General features: G+C 47.7%; 3 protein-coding genes across 8 annotated transcripts; 1 reads left to right on the top strand and 2 right to left on the bottom strand.

Annotated features, from left to right (window-relative positions):
- Positions 1–54: 54 nt before the first annotated feature.
- Positions 55–7,366, bottom strand: NDUFS3 (NADH:ubiquinone oxidoreductase core subunit S3). Of its 2 annotated transcripts, none has more exons than XM_072760418.1 (7): positions 6,306–7,366; positions 6,126–6,195; positions 4,865–4,962; positions 4,507–4,656; positions 1,780–1,905; positions 1,524–1,643; positions 55–303 (listed from the first exon to the last, which is right to left on the bottom strand). In XM_072760418.1, exons 1-7 carry the CDS (start codon positions 6,936–6,938, stop codon positions 136–138), a joined length of 1,365 nt encoding a protein of 454 aa, XP_072616519.1. In that variant the 5' UTR covers positions 6,939–7,366; the 3' UTR covers positions 55–135. The 2 variants fall into 2 exon arrangements, with proteins under 2 accessions (XP_072616519.1, XP_025859772.2); XM_026003987.2 differs by having other exon boundaries at positions 6,130–6,195; positions 6,306–6,447.
- On the top strand, positions 6,415–11,689 carry KBTBD4 (kelch repeat and BTB domain containing 4). 5 transcript variants are annotated; one of them, XM_026003984.2, is made up of 4 exons: positions 6,415–6,533; positions 7,480–8,097; positions 9,569–9,675; positions 10,089–11,689. In XM_026003984.2, exons 1-4 carry the CDS (start codon positions 6,515–6,517, stop codon positions 10,947–10,949), a joined length of 1,605 nt encoding a protein of 534 aa, XP_025859769.1. In that variant the 5' UTR covers positions 6,415–6,514; the 3' UTR covers positions 10,950–11,689. The 5 variants fall into 5 exon arrangements, with proteins under 5 accessions (XP_025859769.1, XP_072616469.1, XP_025859770.1 ...); XM_072760368.1 differs by having other exon boundaries at positions 6,489–6,533; positions 7,484–8,097; XM_026003985.2 differs by having other exon boundaries at positions 6,505–6,704.
- On the bottom strand, positions 8,539–18,185 carry PTPMT1 (protein tyrosine phosphatase mitochondrial 1). The gene is made up of 4 exons (XM_072760420.1): positions 17,668–18,185; positions 17,474–17,554; positions 13,960–14,151; positions 8,539–12,364 (listed from the first exon to the last, which is right to left on the bottom strand). The coding sequence occupies exons 1-4, from the start codon at positions 18,061–18,063 to the stop codon at positions 12,206–12,208; spliced, it is 828 nt and encodes a 275-aa protein (XP_072616521.1). The 5' UTR covers positions 18,064–18,185; the 3' UTR covers positions 8,539–12,205.
- Positions 18,186–19,401: the final 1,216 nt, after the last annotated feature.

Genomic DNA, 19,401 nt, shown 5'->3' with positions numbered 1-19,401 from the left:
GCTAAATCTCCCCTCCCAAGTCAAGCTTCACCTCTACCCTAAGCACACAAGAAGTGGTTGGTCTACAGATTTTATTTACAGGGATGCTCAGTTAGAGGTTAAACACTTTCTAGTATCCACATGCCTTCCCTGAAGCTACTTGGTTTCAGGTTTCTTGTCTCCGGCTTCAAGCTTGAGACTCTCAGGGGGCTGTCGATAGGCAGGAAAGGCCTCCCACGGGCTGTTCAGGTCGAACTTGCGGAACTCCTGGGCCAACTCGACCGGCTCGGCCACCACCCGCTTCACTTCGTCATCATACCGTAACTGCAGAAGAGAAAGACAAGGAGGAAGACCTTGTTCAGAGCCACTAAGCTGCTTAAGGAATCTACTTTCCCCAAGCCATGGGTGACTTCACCAACCCCATTACTTCTCTCTCAGCAAGTCTCCACGCACACCTGTATTACCAATCCAGTCACATCCCACCCTTAATCCAAAAAGGCCTGCCATCACCCAGCCAGGCTCCCCTGCTCACCATCCCATCACAAACTCTGATCTCCGTTTCCAGCACAGCTGACTCTGCTCACCCATCCACTCTTTACAAGGATATGGTAAGCACTGGTGAAGGACTAGGAAGCAAGCCAGTGGATGAAAAAAGTCAACCTGAACTGGCAAGCACTCATGTCCAGACCATATGGCTTTGGCATTATCACTGTCAAGATGCAACGCAGTAAATTCGGCATTGCTTTTTTCGGTGGGAGATTCAGTTAGGTAAGGTAAAGACGAACAGGTGCTGGGTGAAGAGGCAAATCAGATAAGGGAGACTGTGAAAACAAGGAGAGGGAAGGAGTCCTGACCAGAAGTAGCTGGAGAAGCAAATGAGACTGAAAAACATCGAGAAAGCAGGCATATTCAGCCTGCTGTGGAAGAGAGGGCTGGATTGTCACTATCTCAACATTTTTAAAAAGGTACTTTGCTGCAAAATCACGTGTGTATGTATGCAGTAGACTCATCTTCCTGCTCATAAACAACCTGTAGCACAAAGGTGGTAAAGCAAAGCACCAAAATTCTTCATAAGGCCCCTGTAGTCACATGTTACTGGTCCTGCCTCTGACCATTCTCCATTTAGTGTCTTCCCTATCAGCTTCCTTCTCAGAGATCCAGAGCAGGGTAAAATGGTCCTTCACTTTCAGATCTTGCGGACAGACTGTGTCCTCAGGGTTGCTTTGGTCATTAAAATGATCATTATGATAATGGCTAATGCCAACTGAGTGTCTACAGTACACCAGGCTTTAAGCATCCATCATTCAGCTCATGATAAATCTTGTTAAGTACTACTGTTCCCATTTTACAGCTGAGAAAACTGTCATAGAGAATTTCAGTAACAGGCCCTAGATTACATAAGTGATGCTGGGATTTGAATCCAGAGCCTATGCTCTTAAACCACCACAATCCACAGACCAGGTTTCCTGCCATGCCCAGGACACCCCCGGTTCCCTGCCAGTCCTTCCCTGAGGCTGCTGCCCCAGTTCCAAGGTTCCTTCTACCTCAACGTAGCCAGACAGTGGAAAGTCTTTCCGGAAAGGATGTCCTTCAAAGCCATAGTCTGTCAGGATCCTTCTTAGGTCAGGGTGGTTAGCAAAGAAGACTCCAAACATGTCCCAGATCTAGAAAAAAAAGAGGCTCTCAGGTAACTAGTCCATTAAGGCCAACACAGAGGTGAGGACATGGCTGCATGCAATAGTTTCAACCAATTCTGCAAATCTGGCCTAGACACAGGATCCACCATGTCCAGTAACTTACCTCTCTCTCATACCAATTAGCTGCCTTATACACAGAAACAGTGGACTCAATGGGTGTCAGCTCATCTGTGTAAGTCTTCACACGGATCCGAGAGTTGAAACGCAGAGAAAGCAGGTTGTAAACAATCTAGGGAGAAGAGAAGGAGCTGGAGGACCAAGATGGCCACAGGGTCTGAGATGGGAGTCCCTGAGTGAGAACAATGATGAGGACACAAGGTGGGTTAGGGTTCTCTACTTGTGAACGTGTCTTCTGTCCTGAAGCTCAAAAATTTCAAGATCCTCCTACATTTACAACTACTTCCAAAGGCCTAAGCCATGCTATAGCTTAGCGAGTCAGCATGCTTGTCTTTGCAAATGCTATTCCCTCTCTGGGATGACTCTGGACCCCCCTCTCCCAGCCCCAATCCTTACTGGGGTAATTCTGGTCTCTTGGTCATTCACAAAGATTCAGCACAAACATTCTCCATTCAAGGCCTCCCAGATAGAGCTAAGTGCCCCTCCTGCGTTCTCATAACATCTAACGTCCCATGTGTTACAACAGTCAGCTTTTTATGTATCCTTCTCCCTCACTAGAGTTGGGGGACTCCTTGAAAGTAGGTATTGCATGTTACTTCTCCCTTGTTCCAAGAGCTGACAAATAGCAGATGATCAGTAAAAAAAAAAAAAAAAAAAAAATTTTAAAGATGTATTTATTTATTCATTCAGAGAGAGCGAGAGAGAGCAGAGACACGGGCAGAAGGAGAAGCAGGCTCCATGCAGGAAGCCCGATGTGGGACTCGATCCCGGGTTTCCAGGATCACACCCCGGGCTGCAGGCGGCGCTAAACCGCTACGCCACCGGGGCTGCCCAGATGATCAGTAAAGTATCAATAGCTAAATGTATTGAGAACTTACTGTGTGCTGGCAATCTACCCATACTATCTCATTTCATCCTCACAAGCATTCTATGAGGTAGGGACAATTTTATGCTTATTTTGCACGTAAGAAATCTAAAGCTAGGGGCATGTCAAGGACTCAGTCAGTTAAGCACCTGACTTTGGCTCAGGTCATGATATCAAGGTCCTGGGGTTGCACTCCCTGCTCAGTGGGATGTGTGCTTCTCCCTCTTCCTGTGCTCCTCCCCTCGTGCATGTGAGTGTGTTCTCTCTCTCTCTCAAATAATCTTTTTTATTTTTTTTTTAAATTTTATTTATTCATGAAAGACACACAGAGAGAGAGAGAGGCAGAGATATAGGCAGATGGAGAAGCAGGCTCCTGCAAGGAGCCCGATATGGAACTCAATTCTGGACCCTGGGATCCTGCCCTGAGCCAAAGGCATGAGACCCAGGATCGAGTCCCACATTGGGCTCCTGCATGGATCCTGCCTCTCTCTCTCTCTCTCTCATGAATAAATAAATAAAATCTTAAGAAAAAAAATATGTTTATTAATTTGAGAAAGCATGAGCAGGGGTGAGGGACAGAGAGTCAGAGAAGCAGACTCCCCACTGAGCCCAACATGGGACTCAATCCCAGGCACCTGGGATCATGACCTGAGCCAAAGGCAGCTGTTTAACCAACTTAGCCACCCAGGCACCCAAATAAATAATCTCAAAAGAAAAGAAAGTCCTCTTAAGCTTAGAAAGGTTAAGTAAACTGTTTTAGAGTCACAAAGACTATTAGTGGCAGAGCTAGGATTCAAACTTGAAGTTTGCTTGATCTGAGGCCCTAGTTTGTTGTTTATTTTATAAGATTTTATTTATTCATGAGAGAGAGGCAGAGACAGAAGCAGGCTCCATACAGGGAGCCTGATGTGGGACTCGATCCCTGGACTGGGATTGTGCCCTGAACCAAAGGAAATGCTCAACCACTGAGCCACCCAGGCATCCCTATTTATTTATTTATATATTTTAAGATTTTCTTTCCTTCTTTTATTTTTTTAAATATTTATTTATTCATAGAGACACAGAGAGAGAGAGAGAGAGGGAGACAGAGACACAGGCAGATTGGTCATTCACAAAGATTCAGCACAAACATTCTCCATTCAAGGCCTCCCAGATAGAGCTAAGTGCCCCTCCTGCGTTCTCATAACATCTAACGTCCCATGTGTTACAACAGTCAGCTTTTTATGTATCCTTCTCCCTCACTAGAGTTGGGGGACTCCTTGAAAGTAGGTATTGCATGTTACTTCTCCCTTGTTCCAAGAGCTGACAAATAGCAGATGATCAGTAAAAAAAAAAAAAAAAAAAAAAATTTTAAAGATGTATTTATTTATTCATTCAGAGAGAGCGAGAGAGAGCAGAGACACGGGCAGAAGGAGAAGCAGGCCCCATGCAGGGAGCCTGACATGGGACTCGATCCAGGGTCTCCAGGATCATGCCCTGGGCTGCACACGGCGCTAAACCGCTGCACCACCGGGGCTGCCCTAAGATTTTATTTCTTTGACAGAGTGTGTACTAGCAGGGGGAGGGGCAGGCAGAGGGAGAGGGAGAGGGAGAAGCAGGCTCCCACTGAGCAAGAAGCCCGATGTGGGGCTCAATCCCGGGAGCCTGGGATCATGACCTAAGCAGAAGATAGATGCTTAACCAACTGAGCCACCCACGTGCCCTTAAGGCCCTAGTTTAACTGCTGTTGTATTGTATGACCCGAACTGAAACTAAGGAGACCTATGGTTCCCACTGGTAGCTGTCACCCTAAAACTTCATCTGTCCCTTTTTTTTACCCATCAAATCTTCTCAAATCTCCTGATTTACCTCAAAACGGTTCTGCCGGGTGGGGATGTCCACTGCTGTCAAGTCAGCCAAGGATTTGAATTGTGCATTGGTGTGATCCCTGAGGAAAGTCAGCACTGGGATGACCCCATCAGGATGGATACAGATCTCTAACTCATTGAAGCAAGACACCTGCAGATATGGACAGGGAGAAGAGAAAAAACAAAGATCTACTGAGAGAGCAGCTAACTTCAGCTGGAGTCTTCTGGTTTAAGAAAGAAGTCCAAGTGGGATAGAAGAGACTGGTTTCTTTGATACAACAAATTGCTGCCTACTCCTACATGCTCTGAGAACACGGTTCTTTCTTGACCCACAACCAAACAACAGTTGTGAATATTACCTGAACTTGTTGGACATACTTGGGCAGGATTTCAGCCACATACTCTCCAAAAGCTGAAAGCTGCTTGTGGGCCACATCATTCCGTGGTCTGACAGTGGCTGGAAGGAGAAGGCATATTTAACAAATGGCAGCAGCCAAACCTGCATTCAGTCTCTTGGGTCGTAAGGGGTGTTGTCTCCCAGCAGAACCTTGAGGAAGGTAAGGGTGGAGGATTCCTCTTCCAGGGAAAACTTAGGGAAAATGTCACTTACAGAGACCACAAAGACTCTCATTACTGCAGTTGGGAAGTTTGCCTCTTCTCAAAGCTGCTCTCTGGTTCTCCCTTCACAACACCTGCACTTCTGCTAAAGCAGCATATCTCAACTCTCCTACCAGACCAGGAACTTAAAGAGTTGGAACCAGAACTTTTGTTTCTCTGTATCTGCTTAGCACCTGGCTCACAGGAGGTTTTCAAGCTAAGAACTTCAGGACTGAAGAGCCCTCACAGATTACAGGGTTGAGTCTGCTCAGCAGGGAGCCTACTCCTCCCTCTCCTCCCCACTCCTGTTCTCTGTCACTACCTCTCTTTCTCAAATAAATAAAATCTTAAAAAAAAAGAAAACTTTTTTTTCCTCCCCATTGATGAGGAAACGGAAGGCGAGAAAGGAAGAAATGGCAGGTCTCCTAACTCTCAATCTGTTTATGTTGACTGTAATGTATCTCCGCACACTAACTCATGCATCCCTCAATCACTGAAAACCCACACATCACAGGCTGCACACACCATGGTTTAAGTGTTCTCTGCCTTTGACAGCAGGGAGGCCTGCTCTGTCACTCACTAGTTCTGTGTCCCTGGGCAAGTTATTCCTCTGGATTGTTTCCTAATCTACAGTATGAGATCACAATGCTACCTACCTCATAAGATTGTCCGGAGGACTAAATAAATCACTCGCTAAATCGCTTTGCAAGCTGCCTAGCACACACCAAGCCCTCAATGCGAGCTACTATCATAACAGGGCTCTAAGACCCAAACGTTTCCTGGTCTCAAAGAGCTGACAGCTTAATCAGAGAGAAAAGGAATCGTGGAAATGGACAAGGGGTAATCAGGGTCGTAACAGGGAGACACGAGGGCAGAGGGAGAGGCCCACAGCAGTCAGGTCTCCACGCGCAGACACTTGCCAGAGGACGCAGGGAAGGGTATCCCAGGGCAAGGGCAAACACCTGACGGAAAGAACGAAGGGGCCCCGCCTGCAGTCCCGAGAAGGGCCCGGCCCGCACATACTCACGGCGCGTGTCGGCCGCGGCGCTTTCCCTCCTCGCCGGCAGCAGCAGCACCGAGGGTCGCCCGGCCACTGCACCGGAAGATAAAAAGACACAAGCGCAAGGTGAGGCTGGATGGGCTTCCTGCGCTAAGCGCGCCTCCGCTCCCGCCCCAGGCCTCAGCCAGCTGCCCCCTGCTTACCCCTGGCCAGCGCCACGGACCCCTTGATCCCCTGCCACCAGCCCCTGGCCGCCGCCGCCGCCATGCTTCAGGATGCAACCAGAAAGCCAAGGCGAGACCCACAGGACACGGAGCCCCAAGGGCACGGACCGGAAGCGGAAGTGTGCGTCTGATTTTCTTCCGGGCGGACGCGGGGCCGGAAGCAGAGGTTCCGGATTCCGGGCTTCGGAATGAAAGGAGGGAAGGCAGGTGAGAAACCGAGGCAGGCAGGTGGGGAAATCGTGAGGTGGACGTGGTCCTAGTTTGGTGTAGCAGAGGCTGGAGAGAAGGCGAGGACTCTAAAGAACCGAACGGGTGAGAGGAGGGCAAGGGGTAGAGGTTCTGGGTTCTACATTCCACTCCCCTCCCCCGCTCCCTGAGGTAAGCTTTTGACGACGGCCGGCGGGCATGGCCGGGAGGGGGCGTGGAGAGGAGCCGGGGCGGGGGTATGGGGGGGGTGGAAGGGGGAGAGAAGAACGGTTTCCCTAGCGACCGTCTCCTAGGCGACTCTAGGTGGAGTCGGGACGCCCCTCGCGGCGATGGGCCTATTAGAACCCCGTGCTGGGGACGGCTGGGCTTCGTCTCGAGTTCTGGGACGGAGTCTTGGGGAATCATTAGTGCGAGCAGGCAAGTGCAGGGGAGAAGCAGAAAAGAGAAAATGTGGGGCTAACAGATGTTCCAGGCCAGGCCTCATATTAGAAGGTCTAAACTCCATGCCCGGGGAAACGGGCTTTGGCCCAGAACGCGGGTGGTCGATCTTGTTGGGTTCTGCTGCCCAGAGCCTCGCTAGTTTCATGCCCAATAGTCATGTGGTTAGTAAGGGGTTTTGCCAGGCTTAAGATAATAGGCTTCCTCCAGCGCCTTGCTTTCACGTGTTGACCTAAATACCAAGTCTTTTGTTAGATCTTGGAAAGGAATATTCTGTTTTCTTAGGGAAACACCCAGAGTAGGAAATGTTACTAATTTCATTAGGGATGGAGTGCCACCGCAGGGGAATGAACTCAGCTTTGGCTGAAGGAGAGCTTCCAAGATGTCCTTAGGACTGAGGCCAGTCTCAGCCCACTTTACTGTCATCTTTACCTTCTCCCTCCCTGAATTGAACAGTTGGATTCGTAGATTGTGGATTCCCCATTACTCAGGTGGTGTTGCTTTGCAGACAGCTGGCAGAGAGAGAGGTTGGCTACCATGGAATCACCAGAAGAACCTGGAGCATCCATGGATGAGAACTACTTTGTGAACTACACTTTCAAAGACAGGTCACACTCGGGCCGCGTGGCTCAGGGCATCATGAAACTGTGTCTGGAGGAAGAGCTCTTTGCTGATGTCACCATTTCAGTGGAAGGCCGGGAGTTTCAGCTCCACCGGCTGGTCCTCTCAGCTCAGAGCTGCTTTTTCCGGTCCATGTTCACTTCCAACCTGAAGGAGGCTCACAACCGAGTAATTGTACTGCAGGATGTCAGCGAGTCTGTTTTCCAGCTCCTGGTTGATTATATCTACCATGGGACTGTGAAACTTCGAGCTGAAGAGCTGCAGGAAATTTATGAGGTGTCAGACATGTATCAGCTGACATCTCTCTTTGAGGAATGTTCTCGGTTTTTGGCCCGCACAGTGCAGGTGGGGAACTGCCTTCAGGTGATGTGGCTGGCAGATAGGCACAGTGATCCTGAGCTCTACACTGCTGCCAAACATTGTGCCAAGGCCCACCTGGCCCAGCTGCAGAGCACAGAGGAGTTTCTCCACCTGCCCCACCATCTACTCACTGATATCATCTCGGGTAAGTTGAGGGAGTGGGGCCCATCATACTCAACTACCTGGGTTTGATGTTTAGTAGATGTTCTAGTTTAGGAGAAAGGAATTTTCAGGTTTTCTAATAGGGAGTTAGATACTTTCTGAGAGACTGAGGTGAGATTTAGCTGCTGTCACAGGCAGTCCCTTCCAGAGAAAGAACCCTAGAAAATGAAAGTGGTACTTTGCCATATATACAGTTAACCCTTAAACAGTGTGGGGATTAGGATTGGAACCTCCACCATTAAAATCCATGTATAACTTTTGATTCCCCCAAAACTTCACAAATACCCTGTTGTTGACCGGAAGCATTATCAATAACATAAGCAGTCAATTAACATACATCCTGCATATTGTATTATGTGCTGTTTTTAAAACTAGAGAAGAGAAAATGTTATTAGGAAAATCATAAAAGAAAGTACACTTACAATACTGTACTATATTTATTGAAAAAAATCCACATAAGTGCACCCACACATTTCAAACCTATGTTTTTCAAGGGTCAACTATATATAAAAGTATTGAATTAAAAAAAAAAAAAAAGCAGTGCTCACCCCTAAAAGGTAGTGAGGAGTTGTTTGTATTTATACTCTGGTCTCTTTTGTGTATAAATGTTCTCATCAGTCCTGCATTTTGCATGTACCTGTGGGACAGGTTACCTGAGTAAGCTGATAATAAGTCAAGATATTACATAAACTTAAGTGGTGGGCCAACTTTGGTAATAATCCTGATCCTGGGGTGCCTGGGTGGCTCAGTTGGCTGAATCTCTGACTCTTGGATTCAGCTGAGGCCCTGGTCTGGGTATTGTGGGATCAAGCCCCATGGGGAGCTCCACATTCAGCGAAGAGTCTGCTTGAGATTCCGTCTACCTCTGCCTCCCCACTACCGCCCCACACTCCTGCTTGTGCTTTCTCTCTCTCAAATAAATTTTTAAAAATATATTTCATTTATTTGAGAGAGAGTGCACACTCTCGGTGCAAGCAGGGAAGGAGCAGAGGGGGGAGGGAGAGGGAGACAGAATCTCAAGCAGACTCTTCACTGAGCAGAGAGCCCCATGTGGGGCTTGATTTCACAACTGTGAGATCCTGCCCTGAGCCAAAACCAACAGTCAGATGCTCAACTGACTGAGCCACCCGGGTACCCAATAAATAAATCTTTAAAAAAACAGGCAAGCAAACAAAAAAATGATCCTGACCCTGCAAGTGAGGTATAGCCATACTTTAGGTGTGAGTTCTGCAGCCTGTAGATTGCTTCTATGACAAATGGGGACCTAGCAAGCTATCCATTTTGGTTAAAAGAAATAATACAATTAGGTTAATTTCGCACACACAAACACACACACACACACACAGATGTGGTAGTCTAACAGTGTGATTCATATCTTTAAAGCCACTGGCTCTAAATTTCCCTTTTGTATTGTTAGATTGCCATTGACCAGGTCTTTCCTCTGGCTCTCACAGATGGAGTTCCATGTTCCCAGAACCCAACAGAGGCAATAGAAGCCTGGATCAATTTCAATAAAGAAGAAAGAGAGGCTTTTGCAGAGTCACTCAGAACGAGCTTGAAGGTAAGGAGTATTTCTCTTTTGAGTTGGGACACCATAATATGCACACTATTCATTCCAGCTACTGATGTGGCCTCTTTTGTAGCTGGTGAGTAAGTCATCTCTGGCTCGAAGTTAAGAACTGGGGAGGAGGATGTGTGCATGAGCCCAGAAACCACCAGCCTCTGAGCTCCCCAAAGTTCCTTGAGAAAACTGCATTAATCCTAAGCACCTTTTTTCTAAAGCACCAGCTGCCTCAGCATAAAATATCTGAAAGAAAGTGATTGGAGGACGGTCAGGATGGCACACAGTAACTACAGGGAAGTAGGTTAGCATAGGATTCGAGTGTGTGGTCTGCAGCCTTAAGGATAGGTGTCTCAGCTGAGCCTTAGCCTAGAACTGATAGATGTCATCTGTGATTTTAATTTTGCCAATAGGAGATCGGGGAGAATGTGCACATTTACCTGATCGGGAAAGAATCATCTCGTACCCACTCGTTGGCTGTGTCCTTACACTGTGCAGAAGATGATTCCATCAGTGTAAGTGGCCAAAACAGCTTGTGCCACCAGATCACTGCAGCCTGTAAGCATGGCGGAGACTTGTATGTGGTGGGAGGGTCCATCCCACGGCGCATGTGGAAGTGCAACAATGCCACCGTGGACTGGGAATGGTGTGCGCCTTTGCCCCGAGACCGGCTCCAGCACACCCTGGTGTCTGTGCCTGGGAAAGATGCTATATATTCACTGGGTGGCAAGACACTGCAGGACACGCTCTCAAATGCAGTTATCTATTACCGGGTAGGTGATAACGTCTGGACAGAGACAACTCAGCTAGAGGTGGCTGTGTCAGGGGCCGCTGGTGCCAACCTTAACGGGATCATCTACTTACTGGGGGGGGAGGAGAATGACCTGGACTTCTTTACCAAACCATCCCGACTCATCCAGTGCTTTGACACAGAGACAGACAAATGCCACGTGAAGCCCTATGTTCTGCCCTTCGCAGGTCGCATGCACGCAGCTGTGCATAAGGATCTGGTGTTCATCGTGGCTGAAGGGGACTCCCTGGTGTGCTACAATCCCCTGCTAGACAGCTTTACCCGGCTTTGCCTTCCTGAGGCGTGGAGCTCTGCCCCATCCCTCTGGAAGATCGCCAGCTGTAACGGGAGCATCTATGTTTTTCGGGACCGATATAAAAAGGGGGATGCCAACACCTACAAGCTTGACCCTGCCACTTCAGCTGTAACTGTTACCAGAGGCATTAAGGTGCTACTTACTAATTTGCAGTTTGTGTTGGCCTAAGGCTGTGGGGGGGAAGAGCAGCTGACTTCTGCCCTCCCCTTTTCCAGCACCTATCCATCCAAATTTGAAGTCCCTGGGGCCCCAATCAGAGTGCTACGTTATTTTTTTGGCACATGTTATAAAGGGCAGCACCTCAGTCCTTGCCGAACCCATCGGGGTGCTCCATTTGGGGCTTTTTAGACTGCTGCTGTTCAGCTGGCTGCTCAGAGTAGGGCCAGCCTATCCTCTGCTATTCCCTGGTATCTTGTGCCTCACTGCAGATGGCTCGAGCAAGCCATTTCTCAGACAGTAGGCACAGCCTCCCCTCATTCCCTGATCAGTGTTAAGTAGAAGCACCTCTGATCCCAGGACAGAAGGAAAGATGCCCCATCTTCCTTTTTTTCTATAACCTGCAAAGTGGCTAGTTGGTAATTTTCCCACAAAGAATTAGGTGTTAGAGTTTTCATTTGGGCTTTGGTTGGGAGAATGGTCTAAGCTGAAGGTGTCCTTCACCAGCAAGCGCCAACTCTAGAATTCAGGATGTTGCGTCTTGTGTTTTCTCACCTGTCAGGAAACGTACACTTTGGTTTTATTTTTGGTATACTCCAAGGAGTAAGCCAGAAAGAAGTAGGAAGGATTATTTCTGATTAATAGCAGAAACTTTTTTCAAACTTAAATATATAAGGTCTCTACTCTTTTAAAAGCTCTAAGGTAAGCCAAGAGCTAGGAGCTGTTCATACAAATAAAAGTTTTTGAAGGGATATGTGTGTCTGTTTTGAATTCTGAAGGGGTGACTTCCTAAGGTAAATGGATTACATACCTGCCACAGTACTGATTGGATCCTTTTCTACACACAGGATCATTGTTCCAAAAGGGGAGGAGAGCCCCATGGGGCCAGTGAATTGGGATCTAACAAAGTGCAAAGAGACTGAGCTGAGTATTTCTCCTCTCTTTTCCCATGTTAAATGTTTCTGAGTCATGCTAAATATCATTAAGCACAGCATTGCATACACAATAGATTTCTTTGACTCTACTTGAGAAAACAAAGACCCTCATCCCATATCCCCATAGCCAGTGAATTGAAGCCACACTAAATCTCTCTAGACATACAACAGTGTTACTTCAGAAAAGTGAAACAAGACAAAGGGAGCAAAATTATCCATTACTTAGCACATTTCTGCTATGTCAAGTCTGGGCTTAGGGCCCCTTGGTCCTGTTAAAACTATTTGATTCTGTAGCAAGCAGCGTTGTCTTGAGTTCTTTCTAATCTGTGTATTTCACGTCTGTGATGTGTGACAAGTTTTATCCTTTGCTGCCCCTGCAGTAATCTCCTTGTGGAACTCTTTGAGAACTTCCAACTGGCCAGATCTGATGTGGATGTGTGACCGGATCTTGGTGATGGCTCTTACAGCCTCCTCTGGACTCCAGTTGTACACCTGAAGTACAGGATTGGGAAATCAGAGAAAGAAAGGAGCAGGTGTTAAGGTGTCCTTGACCTAATAACAGGTGCTAACGGACTCTCAGAATTTCATTATTTTAAAAACTTCATTTGGGGAGGGCGGTAGTTCAAAAACATGCCCATATATCATAAACAGAGGGGAGGGGGCACTGTAACTCCCTCAGTCAACCAGTTCCACAATACTTTGCAGTAGGCTGGGGGGAAGGGGCAAGTCAGTCTTTCTGCCAAACCTGGAAAAAGTCAGTCTTTCTTTCCAACCCTGGAAAAAGAAGGTTTAACATGCAAAGCTGAGATCTAAATTCAAGCCTGCATAGGTCTATTAGATGTCCTCTGGGAGCTGGGCTGTTGGTTATAAGTTTCCTGGGGAGAGTATATGGTGGATGTTTTTATTCAACTTGTCCCCATGGCTAAGAAAACAGCACTTTCAGATTTAAGTAGGAGGGTTATCTTTGTATCCCTAATGATACCTCTTGGTTTAGATCTCAACAAAAGCAAGAAACTACAGATTTCAGCCCTAGCTGTGTCAATTCTCCCTAAGTCCAAAATATCCTCCTGAGAACCCATTTCCAGTAAATGGAGTCCTAATGATCAAAGCTTTAATATTGTTAAATCACATACTTACCAGTCCACAGCAATTCAAAGCCAGGCCTGTTACCTCAACATTTCCTTTTTCCTTAAACTATCCACATAACTTAGTAAATGCTCTACAGGAGCCAGACAGTAATAAGAATAAGTCATGTTGGGGGTTGTGTAACAAGGAGTAATGACTAGAGAATATTTGCTTATAAATAGTTTTAAAAGCCTCACACTTGCCAATCATAAAGTGATAGACAAAATTCGGTTAGATCCTGTTTCTAAAAACTGATGTCCGGAACTTTATCCTGAAATACTTTAAGAAATCTTTTTTTTTTTTTTTTTACTTTTTTTTTTACTTTAAGAAATCTTGAGTCTGGGGGATCCCTGGATGGCTCAACGGTTTGGCGCCTTCCTTTGGCCCAGGGCGTGATCCTGGAGTCCTGGGATTGAGTCCCACATCCGGCTCCAGGCATGGAGTCTGCTTCTCCCTCTGCCTGTGTCTCTGCCTCTCTCTCTCTCTCTCTCTCTATCATAAATAAATAAATCTTAAAAAAAAAAAAAAGGAAAAAAGAAATCTTGAGTCCTACAAAGCTGTAAGTGACCAGCACTATTATCTACAATACTAGATTTCCTGGCATGCTATTTATAAGAAGTGTTTTTATTTTAGCCTTTTACTAGTGTTAACATCTTTTGCAACTTCATTTTTTGAGTGCCTGCCATAGGTCAGTGCTTGACATTCTTTCTCATTCAACCTTCAAGACATATTTAGTTTGAGGATCAGGGAGGGGACGCCACTTTTGCCTAACATCACACAGCTGGCAGGTGGCAAAGCCAGAGGTCAGCCTATCTACAAACTTCAGGTGCTTTCCACCTCCCAACAGCCTGATATTGGGGACTGCCTGAAATGGCTCCTTCTAACAAGGCCTTCAGTAGACCATGCTACTGAAGTTCTAGAAATATGCTGTAAATAAACCAGTCCAGAAAGACCTTTCCTACCTGAATCAGATACGCTGCCACCATAGTGGCACTTCTGGAGCGCCCAGCCTTACAATGCACGTAGACAGACTGGCCCAGCGACTGGTACTTGAGAGCAAACTGGACTCCTTTCTGGAGGTTAGCCAAGGTTGGGACTCCAGTCATGTCTACTGTGCTGAGCCGCAGCTGTTCGACTCCTACTTTCTTCCATTCCTGGAACCAGGTCCACCAGCATAAAAAAGAGAATGAAAAAAGCCTGATGTTTACTATTTTCTAAACAAGAAACTTCTTACAGAGTTGTCTATAAAATGGATAACCCGCATTGCTGGTCTTTTATCAAACAACAGCTGTGCTACTGAGTTAGAATTATGTTCAAGATTTTAAATGTTCCCAAAGTACCGTTTGGGGGATGCCTGGGTAAATCAGCAGTTGAGCATGTCTTCAGCTTAGCGTATGATCCCTCGGTCCCGGGACTGAGTCCCACATCAGGCTCCCTGCATGGAGCCTGCCTCTCTCTCTGTGTCTCCCATGAATAATAATTAAAAAAAAAAAAAGTGCCCTTTGGGTATTTGAATCTTTTTATTTTATTTATTTGAGAAAGAGCACATGCATGGAGAGCACAAGCAAGGGGAGCTGCAGGCAGAGGTAGTGGGAGAAGCAGGCTCCCCACCCAGCAGGGAGATGTGGGGGCTCAATCCTAATACCCTGAGATCTTGACCTGCACAGAAAACAAATGCTTAACCAACTGAGCCACCCAGACACCCGTATTTGAATCTTTAGCTACAAAATATTAGCTGTATAAAATTCATCTACAAAAGTTGTGTAACTGTTTTTGCATAATCTTGGCACCTGTGCAGTGACCCAGCTGCAGGGTTGGGCTACTGAATTTTGCAAGAGCTTTCTATTTTTCTGTCTATAAGTCTCTTCTTTACCACTTTTTTTTGGAGAGAGTACATGGTAGAAAATAAAGTTACCATTTCAAAATTAACACACCTGGGGTGCCTGGGTGGCTCAGTTAGTTAAGCAAGCATCTGCCTTCAGCTCAGGTTGTGCTCCCAGGGTCCTCGGATTGAGCCCCACATTGAGCCTCACATCAGGCTCCCTGTTCAACGGGCAGCCTCCTTCTCCCTCTCCACCACTTGTGCTCTCCTGTGAACACATACTCTCTCAGATAAATAAAATCTTAAAAAAAAATAGTAATAATAAAAATAAAACAACACACCTACCTTTGTTAGTACATTATCACTTCAGAAGAAAAGAATAAGCAATAGGAGAAATAAGGCCTCTGGCATATCAATAAAATTTATTTTTATTTTTTAATTTTTTGCCTTACAACTCCAGATAAGGTGATGCCTGGGTGGCTCAGTCAGTAGAGCATGTGACTTTTGATCTGGTTGTAAGTTCAAGTCCCACCTTGGGTATAGATTACTTAAAAAGTAAAATCTTAAAAAAAAAAAAAAAAAAAAAAAGGACGCCTGGGTGGGGCTCAGTGGTTGAACATCTGCCTTTGGCTTAGGGCGTGGTCCTAGAGTCCCAGGATCAAGTCCCGCACTGGGCTGCCCTCGAGGAGCCTGCTTCTCCCTCTGCCTATGTCTCTGCCCCTCTGTCTCAATAAATAAAATCTTAAAAAAAAAAAAAAAAAAAAAGACTCCAGATAGGCTCCAGTTAATGGTTATTAATCTGCTTATTTCTTTTTTCTTTTAAAAAACATTTATTTATTTGAGAGAGAGAGCACACCATCAGGGGCAGAGGGAGAAGGAGAAGCAGGCTCTCCTGCTGAGCAGGGAGCCCCACCATGGGGCTTGATCCCAGCCCCATGTGACCTGAGATCATGACCTGAGCCTAAGGCAGTGGCTTAACTGCCTGAGCCACCCAGTTGCCCCATTTAATTTTCTTTTGGTTATTTGTTTGGCTGAACTTTATGACTTAAGACTTTATGACAGAGGGAAGGTCATATACTGCTCATGAAATTAACAAAAGAACAGCATTTTGCAGCATGGGGCTTTGTATCCATTATGCCAGAAATACCTGGGGAGTTAGCTAAATATTCAGATTCGTGGACCCCACCCTAAAGTTCCTGAATCAGAATTTCTAGGGGGTTGTACTTAGGAATCTGCTATTTGAACAATACTGCCAGATAATATTTATGTTTATTAAAATGTGAGAAGCACTGCCTTGGAGATTTCTTTTCTCTAGGCTAGTTGGGTACTATAGCTGCATCATACAAGTGTCAATGCCTCAGACCCAGAGACCAAGTATTTTTTGTGACTCTTACTCCACAGGACTGACCACACTAAGGAACATTTAACATTTTGGCTAATAATTCCTGAAACCTTGTAGCAAAGTACTTTGGGAAATCCAAGAAACTGTTATCCATTTCGTAGAAATGTATGTCATCACTAATGAATATATTTTAAATGTGAGTCCATTTCTAAGGTTACAAAAACTATCAGTTGAAGTAACAGCATCTTCAACAGGCTATATCAACACAGTAAACAAGAAAGATGACTATGTAGTGAGTGCTAATACATGTCAAACGGAATAAAGACAGGGCAACATCGTTATTTAATTATTTTGGGGGCCGGCGGTCTTAAGCGGGCTCCACACCCAAAAGGGAGCCAGAGGCAAGGCTGATCTCAGAACCCTAAGATCATGACCTGAGGGAAAAACTAAGAGTTCCAAGCTTAACTGACTGGGCCCCCAGGCGTCTTAGGGCAACATCTTTATATAAAGATAGGGCCATGTCTGATGACTGTTGTGGAGAGTTCCACAAGCACTGAAACCTAGTGAAAATTGTTTTAGGGGGCAACTCGGGTGGCTCAGCGGTATAGCACTGCCTTCTACCCAGGGCCTGATCCTGGGGACCCAGGATCGAGTCCCACGTTAGGCTCCCTGCATGGAGCCTGCTTCTCCCTCTGCCTGTGTCTCTGCCTCTCTCTCTCTCAATGTGTCTCTCATGAGTAAGTAAAAAAATTTAAAAAGTCTTTAAAAAAAATTGTTTTAGGTCTGAACTCTGTTGTGACAATACTTCCACTCTATCATTAACATATGAATAACAATTCCCTGAAGTCGATGCCAAAAATTGAAGCCTGTATAATTTTTCAAGGGATTGTTTTATGATAAATTACTCTTGGGGACCGAGAGGGGGCTTTTGTTCTTGGTTTATAGGGTCTCGGTCTTGGGTGCCTCACGAACTGCCCGGCAGCGCTCACTAAGTGTTGAATGAATGCAATCAGCAAGCCTTGGGAAAGCGGCCTTCCGATTTGGTTACTGACTCGAGTTCCGGAAATTAAGGAAACCTTTGTGCATAAAGGAGTAGTCAGACTTGGTTCTACTTTTAAACGCCTTTCTCACGGGTTTCTCTTTCACGATTAGTTTCTACCTCCGGCCGCAGCCATTTAGGCCGGGAGCGCGGACGCCGCTCCCGAGGCGGAGGAGCCGGCCGGGGCGCGACCGCAGGGGCCGGGTGCTCGGCGACGCCTCTCCCGCCTCTCCCTCCGCCCCCGGCCGCCCCCGGCCGCCCCCGGCCCCTCACCTTTGAGGAGTTACACAGGAACCGCGTCTCGTATTCCTCGTTCATGGTGATCACCCCGCGCACGTTCTCGTCCTGAACCAGCTGCCGAGGCAAAGACGGGGCTCAGGGAGGGCCGCGGGGGCGCGGGCGGCGCTCGCCGGCTCCCGGTCCGCCGCGGCCCGGCCTCCCGGCCCGGCTCCCCCGGCGCCGCTCACCCGGCGCGTCATGTTCCGCAGCGGCAGCGCGCCCAGCAGCACCGTGGGGTCGATGCGGTGGTACCAGTCGCGGTGCGCCCGGCCCGGCACCTTCCCGCGGAACAGGGTGTACAGCAGCGTCGGGTAGAAGAGCACCCGGGCCAGGCCGGCCTCCAGCAACCCGCCGGCCGCCATCCTGCCCCCGCCGGCCTCACGCAGCCGCGCCTCGCCCACGCCGAGGCTCGCGGGCCGCGGCCGCGGGAGGAGCCCCGAGGGCGACGGGGACGAGGGCGGCCACTCGTCCGCCGCCTCCCGCGAAGGCGCCGCGGTCGCCGCGGGCCCCTCCGGCGCCGAGGCTTCGGGCCCGGCCTCTCGGCGCTCGGCGGCGCAACCCGAGGCGCCCGCGCCGGGCTCCATGGTCCGGGAGGAGGGGCCGCCGGCCGAGGGGAGGGCCCGGGGAGTCCCGGGCGGGACGGCGGGGCCCGAGGCCTGGGGCTCCGCCGGGCCTGACACGGGGGCCCCTGCCCGCGGCCGGCGGACTCCCCCCACCCGAGGGGGGCCCGCGCCGCAGGGAGGGGGCGGCGACCCCAGCGAGGGCAGACCCGTCGGGGAAGAGACCCTGAGGGGAGGGCTGAAGAAGGGGCGCTGAGCTTCTAGGCCGGGCTACCTTGGCGGAGAGGGCTGACGGGGTCCCGCCCTCCCCATCTGCCTGGACTCCCTGCGCCCTCCTCCTGCCCGAACCCCAGTGTGTGTGAGTTTGAAGAAAAAGTATATCCATAGAATCCCTAGGGAAGCCTAGGTGGCTCTGGCTCAGGTCGTGACCCCGGGGTCCCGGGATCGAGTCCCGCAGCGGGCTCTCCACAGGGGCCTGCTTCTCCCTCTGCCTCTGTCTCTGCCTCCCTCTCTGGGTCTCTCATGAATAAATAAATGAAATCTATGAATAAATAAGTAAATGAATGAATGAAAGATCTATAAATGAATGAATGAATGAATGAATAAAATCTCTAACAACATATATACAAAATCTAATTATGAAGATAAATTAAGAAAATATTGTGATAAGCTTAAACATGAAAACCACAACCTACAGAGAGGTAAGAGAAATGGTTGTGATGCTGCTTATTTACATTTAAGTGGAACCTACATCTGGTGCTCTTTATTTGCGTCTGGTACTTTTTTTTTTTTTTAAGATTTTATTTATTTATTCTGGAGAGACACAGAGAGAGGCAGAGACACAGGCCTCTAGAGGGAGGAGACGCAGGCTCCCTGCAGGCTCCCTGGAACTCCAGGATCACTCCCACAGCCAAAGTCTGACGCTCAACCCCTGAGCCACCCAGGCATCTGGCGTCTGGTGCTTTTTTTTTTTTTTTTTTTTTTTTTTTTAAGTTTCTTCTCTCCTTGTAAAAGTAATACATACTTGGAGCGCCTGGCTGGCTCAGTCAGTGGAACATGCAGGTCTTGGGATTGTGATTTCAAGCTCTACCTTGGGATTAGAGTTTACTTAAGAAAAAAAATCTAAAAAGTAATAGATACTAATAACAATTGGAAAATACAGGGAAGTAGAACTACCCATATATTACCCATATATTTTTTTAAAGATTTATTCATTCATTTACTTGGCAGAGAGAATGAGAGAGCACAAGCAGGGGAGAAGTTTCCCTGGTGATCAAGGAGCCTTCTAGGGTCTCAGTCCAAGGACCCTGGGATCATGACCTCTGTGGAAGGATGACACTAAATTGACTGAGCCACCCAGGT

Source organism: Vulpes vulpes, chromosome 5 (genome assembly GCF_048418805.1).
Source record: "Vulpes vulpes isolate BD-2025 chromosome 5, VulVul3, whole genome shotgun sequence".
Classification (NCBI taxonomy): Eukaryota; Metazoa; Chordata; class Mammalia; order Carnivora; family Canidae; genus Vulpes; species Vulpes vulpes.
The sequence above is the reverse complement of the archived record's forward strand: the minus strand, read 5'-3'. Positions and strand labels throughout refer to the sequence as shown.